General features: G+C 43.0%; 1 protein-coding gene across 1 annotated transcript in view; it reads left to right on the top strand.

Moving 5' to 3' along the window:
- The window catches only part of iqub (IQ motif and ubiquitin domain containing), an 85,439-nt gene that overhangs the window by 11,052 nt on the left and 64,173 nt on the right, over positions 1–10,214 (top strand). Inside the window, exon 2 of the mRNA XM_037683756.1 lies at positions 7,903–8,073. Coding sequence (XP_037539684.1) covers positions 7,903–8,073 — 171 coding nt within the window. The remainder of the gene's footprint in view (positions 1–7,902; positions 8,074–10,214) is intronic.

The raw sequence follows: 10,214 nt of genomic DNA on the forward strand, positions 1-10,214 counted from the left end.
TTATTTGACACAGTTACTAATGGAAAATCAGCCACTTCACTTAATCAAACTTCTACAAATCAAATCCCTCCTACAAGTCAATCATCAGCTAATCACACCTTCTCTTTTTCTCCATTCTCAGTCACTGTTAAAAGATCTTGATCCTAAAAATCTGCAGGTCCAGATGAACTTCCACATTATTTCTTAAGGCTGGCTGCTCATATCATCACTGTCCCTGTGACCCACATCTTCAATCTCTCCATAAGACAAAACTCAATTCCAGATGCTTGGAAAACAACCTTTGTTCTACCTTTGCTGAAGGGAGGTGACCCCACCTCACTGAACAACTATCGACCAATCTCTAAACTCTGCATTTTAGCCAAGGTTCTAGAAAAACTGATAAACTCTCAAATAAAAAATTACCTGGACTCATTTAACATATTACCTCTCCATCAATCTTGTTTCAGGAAACAACACAGCACAACCACTGCTTCACTGAAGGTTCTTAATGACATTGTTGAAGTGTGGAGTTTTATCAAACTTTGTTGTTCAATAAAATTTAGCAGACTGAGAACTTTGTTAAAAACACATAGCAAGATTTATTTCTCTTCTGCAGAAGGGAGAAAACACATGAACAAGCACATGGCCTACTTCAGAGCTTGCTTTGACACAACAGGCGTTACCTCATTTGCAATCTCATCAGAGAATATATATATATATTTTTTTTTTTGTACAATACTGAAATATGAACAATTTATTGTACAGTATATAATGTTGAGGTTATGTATCAATTGTGGAGTATATTGAATACTTGCACAGTTATATCGCAATTCTGTGACTCTTTCTGCATTGTGTTCAAATGGCACCCTGTACACCTCATTCATCCTCAGGTTATTTCTGCTCAAAACATGGTACAGTGTTTATAAGCTTACCCTAATGATATTTTGAAATATCTCAATGTTTTCTATTATTTTTGTTTGTATTTGCCATAAATGTTATGGCGTTATTATCTAGGACCATGTTCACAATTTCAATTTCCTGTTGAGGAGACAGAAGACGTTCCCGTCCACATTGTTTTGGTAATCTTTCAGTTATGCAATACAAATAGTAAAATACTCTATACACTGTGTAGGAATACAAAGTAGAAATACCTTTCACAAATACCTGAAGCATACTTCATTTTAACAGTCCTACAGAAATGTCCAAAGGCAGTACTGTACTCATTGAGTACAATACTGATATGCAGTATGGCAGTTTTCTAGTGAGAGTAGATTTCTTTCCTGTTTGTATTTTGGAAAGTCCAGATGATGGATGCTACAGTGTAAATGCTCAAATGTGGCTGTGCTCTTTGTCCAACCTCCTTCATTGTTAGACCATGGCTGGGCACATGGTCAACCAAAGTGGCTCAGATCTAATCAGAGATTATGGTGCTTGGCCTTCCTCGTCCTCATCCTCCCCGTTTTACTCCTCTAGAATTGCGCCGCTCAAGGTGGCTGCATGTTGGAGCAGCTCTGTTACTTTTATTCAGAGATTTTGCTTTTGGAAACTTTAATTCCTCTTTTGCTGGATGTAAATCACATTTTTTGGATGACTGTTTCCTCTGGTATCAGATGCTGTGCAGCTGGAAGGATTTTTACTGAAACTTTTTTTAGTTTTGGACAGTTGTTGTGATGCATAACCATGGCAACAAGGCAGTTTTCTACAACCAGCAGCAGCTGATTAACATCTTAAAGGCTCAAATAATATCTAAACTACAGCACCAAATCTCAAAAGAGTTGAAAAGGATGTTCTGTGGATGCATTTTCATCTACCTGCCAGCTGTGCTCGAGTGACCACTGAGATCCTGGAACTAGCAGGAAACACGGCTCATGATAGCGGAAGGACAGGATCGTCCCTCTGCACCTACAGTTGGCTGTCCGCAGCGACGAGGAGTTCTGACCAGCATTCGGGCGGTCCTACAGCCTGGGGGAACCGAGAGGCCAGCCGAGTCTTGGTGGACGGATTGGACGGCATCTGCAGCCAGTTTTTTAGGATCCACTGTGGGATGGACCTTTATAAGAGATCCTTCCTGCCTACAGCCATCAGCATCTATGATGTATCTTAATGAAACAAAGATAACGAGTTACAACAACAAATAATTTCCCTTTGGGATTAATAAAGTATTTTTGAAATGAATTGAATTATTCTCAGTCCAGGCTCTGCCTATTTCTAATGTTGGCATCTATTGCTCCAAAACAGAAGACCTCACCTGTTGCCCTTTTGTGCTAAAGCTCTGATAGCTAATTGTACAAATGTGTGAACGGTGTTTGCTGATGTGATCAGTCAGTGTGCATGGTAGGGTAATACATTTTAGAATTTTGAATAACAGTGTGTTTCTTGTGAAAACAAGAGATTTTATTCATGAAAATTGTGCCAAATGCAGCATAATTGTGTGTAGTGTTTTGAAAAAAGTGTGTTTTAGAACTGCAATTTGAGAATAAAGCAGAAATTGTGCTTGTAGTTTAGCAGAATTGATTCAGGGAGTTGGTGCATGAGTTACATGTTGTGGTCATTGTGTCTCAAGTACCAGAATTTGTGTGTAAACAATTCAGAAAAACTGTGAGTGTGAGAAGTGTTCTGTCAGGCATTCTTCAATGAGAGAAATTGTGTTTTTGTTTGCAAATAACGTTGCCATGGTAACTTGAAATGCCAATAAAAGTAATAGCACACATCATGGTGCTGAGCCCGTCGTTTGTATATAAAATTTATTGGGGTACACGGTGCGGTTTGGGCTGCATTAAAGTTGATAGAAGAGCAATTTCCTTTCCAGGAGGATAATAATAGGGGCTGCTTTGGTAGGCAGTCCACAATGAGATCATCAGAGGTACAGCGCAGGTTAAACAACTGGGAGATAAAGTTAGAGAGGCCAGACTGAGTTGGTTTGGACATGTCCAGAGGAGGAACAGTGGTTTGGACATGTCCAGAGGAGCGACAGTGCTTTGGACATGTCCAGAGGAGCGACAGTGCTTTGGACATGTCCAGGGGATGGACAGTGTGTATTTTGGTAGAAAAATGTTAGAAATGCAACTGCCAGAAAAAAAGACAAAGAGGAGATATACAAATGCAGTTAGAGAGAACATGGGTGTAGTTGGAATGAGGGCAGAGGGCAGAGTGAGGACAGAGGATGCAGAAGACAGAGTGAGGACATAGGACACAGAGGACAGAGTAAAATTCAACCTTTTTTTAGACAGGTAAATCCCATTGAGTCTCGAGGACTCATTTATAAGAGAAACCTGATTTCAACAAAGAATGATGAAAACAATGGACAACAGTGACAACAATAAACAGTTATAAAAAGTCATATTCCAGTTTTTTTTTTTTTTTAACAAATAGGATGGCTAAAAAAAAGAACAGCTAGATTCTAAGGTGAATGTAGAAAACTAAAAACAGGAACATGTCAGCATTGGTCCCTGCCAGGAGTCCAAGAGATTCTTAAAGCCACTTAGAGAGGTCAAGGTCGAGAGCTTCAAATCTTTTTGTAAGATATTCCAGGAAACAGGAGTGGAGTAGGAGAAGGCCCTTTAGCTTAGTTCAGTCCTCACTGAGGGAACACTGCAGGTAATAATGTCCTGAGAGCGCACGCTGTAGCTGCACTCACACAGAGACATGTAGGAGGAGATGTATGAAGGCAGCAGACCAAGAAGTGATTTAAAGATGAAAATGTACCAGTGAGAGAGTCTGCGTGAAATTAATGATGTCCAGTTAACCAGTGAATACAGGGTGCAGTGGTGGGTACAATAATCACAGCCAGTTATGAATCTTAGTGCATCATGATAGACAGCATCCAACATCTGCAGGGTTCTTGTAGGAGCATTCATGTAAATAATGTCACCGTAATCAATGGAGGGAAGGAAACTCACAGATACAAGGTGTTTCCTAGCGTTCAGGGTTAGACAGCATCTGTTTCTGAAAAAGAAACCCAGTTTAACTTTCAGTTTCTTTACCAAGTTTTCCACATGGAGCTTAAAAGAGAGATGCGAGTCGACCAAGATACCCACATATTTATAGGAATCAACAAACTCAATCGGGATACCATTTGAGGATAAAATCGGAGGAAGAATTTCTGGGACCAACTTGCTATTTGGAAAAAAAGCATCCCTTTGGTTTTGTCAGCATTTAGGACAAGTTTGAGGCGGAACAAATCTGTCTGGATGTTGTTGAATGCAGATTTCAAAAGCTGGAAAGCCTTATCAACAGTTTTAGCTCGACAATAAACAACTGTGTCGTCAGCATAGAAATGTATGGATGCATTAGGGATGTTTTTACCTACATTATGTATGTAGATTGTAAAGTCCAAATAATTATTTAAAACGTCTTCAGTTAATCCAAAATGCTGCTGCCAGAGTCTTAACTGGAGTTAGTAGGAGAGATCATATTTCTCCAGTTTTAGTTTCTCTCCACTGGCTACCTGTCAAATCCAGAATAGAATTCAAAATCTTACTTCTAACCTACAAAGCTCTCAACAACCTGGCTCCATCTTATATTACAGATCTTATTGTTCCATATTTTCCTAACAGAGCACTTCGCTCTCAGACTGTAGGTTTACTTGTGGTTCCTAGAATTTACAAAAACAGAATGGGAGGCAGATCATTCAGTTATCAGGCTCCTCTCTTGTGGAACCAACTTCCAATCTCTGTCCGTGAGGCTGACACATTATCCAGTTTTAAAACTAGGCTTAAGACTTTCCTTTTTACTAAATCCTATAGTTAGGGTCAGCTTGGGTTTCCTGAGCTGTCCCTTAGTTATGCTGCTATAGGCTTAGACTGCTGGAGGACAAACTGACCACACTTTTCAGTCTACTACTATCTTTACTTACTCTGCTCAACCTGTTTTGTATTTGTAATTATTTTTTCTATCCTTAACATGTTTTTTTTTTGTCTTTCAGATACACCTGGACCTATACCTGGACCTACTATTCTATGTTCGTCTGTCTCTCCTTCCTGTCCTCTTCACCAGCCGGTCAAAGCAGATGGCCACTTGTCCTGAGCCTGGTTCTGCTGGAGGTTTCTTCCTTTTAAAAGGGAGTTTTTCCTTTTTACTGTCTCCACTGTGCTTGCTCAGGATGGGAGACTGTAACGAAGCCAAGATTCAACTTGTCTGCTGGATTCCTTAGATAGAGAACTTTACTAATTGGCTTTTATGTATGCGAATGTTTCTATAAAGTGCCCCGAGACAACTTTGTTGTGATTTGGCACTATATAAATAAACTGAATTGAATTGAATCCCTTTTTTGAATTAATCTGGGTTTATAAGGTGGAAGTTTAATTTCTCTCAGAGTCGCTGTCACACAATGATCACTCAAAATGTTGGCAAATACACCTTTACCAGGGAATTTGTGAGGCATATTTGTTAGAAACAGGTTTAAGATGGAGGACTTTTCAGGACGGTTTTTGTTTTATCTTGTCAGGGACTTGATCAATTGGGTAAGAATGAGAGACAGACAACATTCCTTGAATTTATCACAGAGGGGGGTCTACTTACCCCAGTCAACGTTGAAATCTCCTGCCAAAAAGATCTCTTTGAATTTTAAATTAACAAGGAATTCCAACAGGTAGGGCAGAGCCTCAGGTGTTGCTGAAGGTGGATGATAACAACAGACTACAGATAAAATCTGGCCTCCATTCAAAGTGATGTTTACAACCAAGGCATCAGTTTGGTTAGGAATTGTTTCAGTAGACACAAGACTAGAAACCAGAGAATCTCTGATGTAAACAGCGACTCCTCCGCCCCTTGTTTAACGATCACAGCGGTAGATGTTAAATCCATTGATTGCCAGGTCATTATTCATTACAGATTTGTTGAGCCAGGTTTCAGAGATGAAGATTACATCTGCCCCAGAAGAACTGACCAGAATTTTCAAAGCATCAAGTTTTTTCAGAAGGCTATGTGCGTTTACATGCAGAAAATTAAGTCCAGAAACATTCTTAAAGTCATTTGGTGTGCTGTAATTAGTGGGGGGTCTAGGATTGGGCTGAATCCCTGAGAGCAGTAACAACATTATTATCAGACATTTTCTTGAGTTTTTTGTGACTGATGTGTAATTATAGGAGTTAACGCTGTGACAATTAGCCCCCATAATTGAACCATGAGAAACATTAATGAAGACGCAATCATTCAGAACCCAAAAACAGTGAAAGTTGCAATGATGGGCAGATCCAGGTGTATTAACAAGATTCAGTGACTCCAGATAGTCTGAGATCTGAAAATAGTGACAATAATATGAACAGTGCAGAAAAGTCTCAGACCATAAAACGTCACAATGGGCAAACAAACCCGACGAGGTGGACCAACTGCAGTTTGAGTTGGGCTGAAGGGGGCTCCGGCCCCCCTGTGAAGATGGATGGATGCTCCCATGAGAAACAGAAGATGTGTGCAGAACCAACAGGCAGAAACAGAAACAGATAATTTGTAGCAAATAGCAAAGTGAGCTGCCAGAAAATCCCCCTGAAGTGAAAGGCACGGTCCTAGCTCGTTTCAGGTTAAGAGGGGACAACAGCGTGATCCGGAATAAAATAATTATTATCCAGGTGAGTTTGGATGGAGGCCTGTAGCAACTCAGATGCAAACTCCGAACTTATCTCGAGCACCACGCAGCCCTGCTCCTCCTCGCTGCTCCTTCACTCTGCTCAAACGCTTCTCTGCACGTCACCTCCGCACCCGACAGCACGAGAGGCACCCCCGTTGAAAAACGAGACTGATTGGAGAGGCTGAGGCTAAAGTCGTCACTGGTCCGGTCCGGTGTTCTGCTCTGGTCCGGCTATGGCGCTCCACAGCTCTCCTCCAGGTGAACACAACGACTCCACAGAGGTGGACAGTCCTTTGTTAAAAGTGACAGGCTGCTCACTAAAGCTGAGACTGGCTCTGTTGAAGACGAAGTCCCCCCACAGCCACCTCGGTTTGGTCTGGTCCAGTTTGGGGGGGTCACAGGTACACTTCTCCCACACCAATAAAGACACCACAAGGGCCAGTCCAGCAGAAAACCCGTGAAATACCACCTGGCGATTATTGTCGGAACCAGGTAGAACCACAAAGGTCCAGATGAGAAGTACAATGGGGTCTAGAGAGAGAGGAAAAACACCAGACCTTCATGCAACGACTCCCCAGCTCGAGGGGTCACCTGGTCGGCAGGGTGCGGTCAGAGTGACCAGTGAAGTGGGAGCAGCCGGTCCTGGACCAAAATATATTTATGGACGGTCCCGTCTGGCTCTCTGAGTCACTGAACACCGAATTCAGTTGGAAGGGCAACCAACTTTAGTCCGGTTCAAAAAAACGGGTCAGTTTGATGATAAAAGACTGCAGAGAAGCCAGAGGGAGCTGCCGTCCATCAGCTCGCCGGAAGTGAAAGTGAGTTTGAGGAGGATGACTCAATTTGGTGATCCCTGAAGCGGATACAGCCTAAAAAAGAACATTCATTGAATATCCTGATGCATGCTCAATAATCCAGGTTGAAAAATCTAAAAAAGTTAAATCTGGTCCTCTGGACATTCAAAAAAACAAAACAAAACAACAACAACAAAAAAATGTAGAAACGTTTCGTGTTTGATCCAAAAGACTTCCTCAGTCTGACAACATTCATTGAACTATGAATCTTTGCGAACAAAGAAATGTGTGGCCATGTTTGTGTCCATTTTTTTAAAAATTACACGTTTTTTGTGTGCATGTCTTGAAATCTGTATTCTATGTTGGGCACATTATGTTTTTGTCTACCTTCATTCATGTTGTACCCTTGTTGTGTACTGTTCACCAAGTACCAGTAGTTTTCAACCCAAATCCCAAATATATTTTTCTTTCCAAATATTCATGGCTTTGTTGCAATGCTACATTACCTCATACTGTAAACACTTAACCCGCAGCAGTACTGATGCTTTCATATTTGTGGTCTAGTCTGCAGCTCCTCATCAGTGGCGAGCAGCTAATGGTCATCTTCTCCAGATGGACACTCCGCACACCATCAGAGCCAGAGAGCTGCGAGATCTTTACAACAAAATCAACTTGTTCCCTGTCGGCAAGGAGCAGAGACATCACTTCTTGATGACACTTAAAGACATGGTCAAGGTCATACACAGTACAATTTGATCATTAAAACCTGAACTGTCCCATCCATCCATTATCTTCTGCTTGTTCCAAAGTTGGGTCTCGGGGGCAGCAGCTTGAGCAGGGAAGTTCAGACATCTCTTTCCACAGCCACCTCTTCTAGCTCTTCTGGGAAGACCCCAATGCATTTCCAGGCCAACTGAGAGACATAGTATCTCTAGCATGTCCTGGGTTTCCTGCAAGGTCTCTTCCCAGTTGGACATGCTCCAAGTTCCCCCTAGGGCACCCAAGAAGCATACTAACCAGATGCCCGAACCACCTCAACTGGCTCCTTTCAATGTGGAGGAGCAGCGGTTCTACTCTGAGTCTCTCCCAGATAACTGAACTTCTCAACCAATCTCTAAGGGAGAGCCCAGCTGCCCTGTGAAGGAAACTCATTTCAACTGCCTGTATCTACAATCTCATTCTTTCTATCACTATCCATAGTTCATGGTCATAAATGAGGGCAGGAACGTAGACCGACCAGTAAACAGAGAGCTTTGCCTTACAGCTCAGCTCCCTCTTCACCAAAATGGACCATCACAGAATCTGCAATACTGCAGAGGCTTCACCAATCCATCTGTCAGTCTCACGCTCCATTCTTCCCTCACTTGTTAACAAAACCCCCAAGACATTTGAACTCTTCCAATTGAGACAGAATCTCACCCTTGACCCAAAGAGAGCAGTTCACCCTTTTCTGACTGAGGACCATGGTCTCTGATTTGGAGCTGCTGATTCTCATCGCAGCTGCTTCACACTCGGCTGTGAACCGTTCCAGTGACAGCTGGAGATCATGGCATTGTCTGTATTTATCAGGCAAGGAGCGAACCCAATAGTTGCAGACAGGACTCTGGATGTAGGAGGTACCAAAATATAGATATTTAATAATAATCCAAAATGGCTGACGTGGCAGCAACTCACACTCTGGGGACTGGAACATGACAGGACACATCAGTACAGGACAAGGAAGACCCAACGATGACGGACAAAGGACAAGACTCACAGACAGGCTTAAATACACAGACAAGACAGGACATGATTATAAACATCTGGGAACGGAAGATGGAATTAATCAAGAATAATGAGATGCACACAATGGTGCACAGACAGGGAAGGCCCACAAGATGGCGCCATCCCTACAGTTACCCCCCCCCCCCCCCCCCCCCCCCAAAAAAAAAAAAAAAAAGACTTGGGTGGGTGGAGGGAGGAACTGTAAAGATGGAGGGCCAAGACAAAACATGACAATAACAAACTGACAAAAAACAAAATCAGGGAACTAACTAGACACAAACAGGGGAACACACAAAAAAGTCTGTGCGGTTATTGTTCCGGCGGGCAGCCAGGAGACCGTCCAGTACTAGGAACGAGTTCAAGGGGGTGGCCGGGAGGCCATCCAAAACTCTGGGTCAAAACCGGGAGGCCGTCCAGTACTAGGAGCGAGTTCAGGGGGGCGGGCGGGAGGCTGTCCAAAATGCTGGGGCAAATCTGACAAGCGGCCAGGAGGCCGTCCAAAATGCTGGGGCAAATCCAGCGGGTGACCGTCCAGTACTAGGAGCGAGTTTAGGGGGGCGGCCGAGATGCCATCCAAAACGCTGGGGAAGATCCGGTGGGCGGCCGGGAGACTGTCCAACAGGCTGTGGCAGGTCCGGCGAGCTGTCCAATACCCTGGAACATGACATGTCAGGCGGGTGGCCGGGAGGTTGTCCAGCACAAGGCACCAGACTTAGTGGACTGTCTATGGTGATGGACACCTTGCAAGAACATGACCGCCTGGTGCAGGAAAAATGGACTGAAGGGACCATAGCATCCTGATGCATGCTCAATAATCCAGGTAGAAAAATCTAAAAATGTTAAATCTGGTCCTCTGGACATTCAAAAAAATGAAACAAAGCAAAACAACAAAAAAATGTTGAAACGTTTCGTCTCTCATCCGAGAGACTTCCTCAGTCTGAGGTGCTATATTCAGCTCAGTCTCTTAAATAGCACCTTCTCAGAGTGGATCAACCAGTTTTGCTGCTGACAACCAAAACCAGCTGATCACATGCTCAATGGTCCTTTGGTCTTCAAAGGCTGATGGTCCTTCTTGAGCATGTGATCAGCTGGTTTTGGTTGTCAGCAGCAAA

The sequence above is a fragment of the Nematolebias whitei genome, chromosome 10 (assembly GCF_014905685.2).
Source record: "Nematolebias whitei isolate Nwh7 chromosome 10, NemWhi1, whole genome shotgun sequence".
NCBI classification, from domain to species: Eukaryota; Metazoa; Chordata; class Actinopteri; order Cyprinodontiformes; family Rivulidae; genus Nematolebias; species Nematolebias whitei.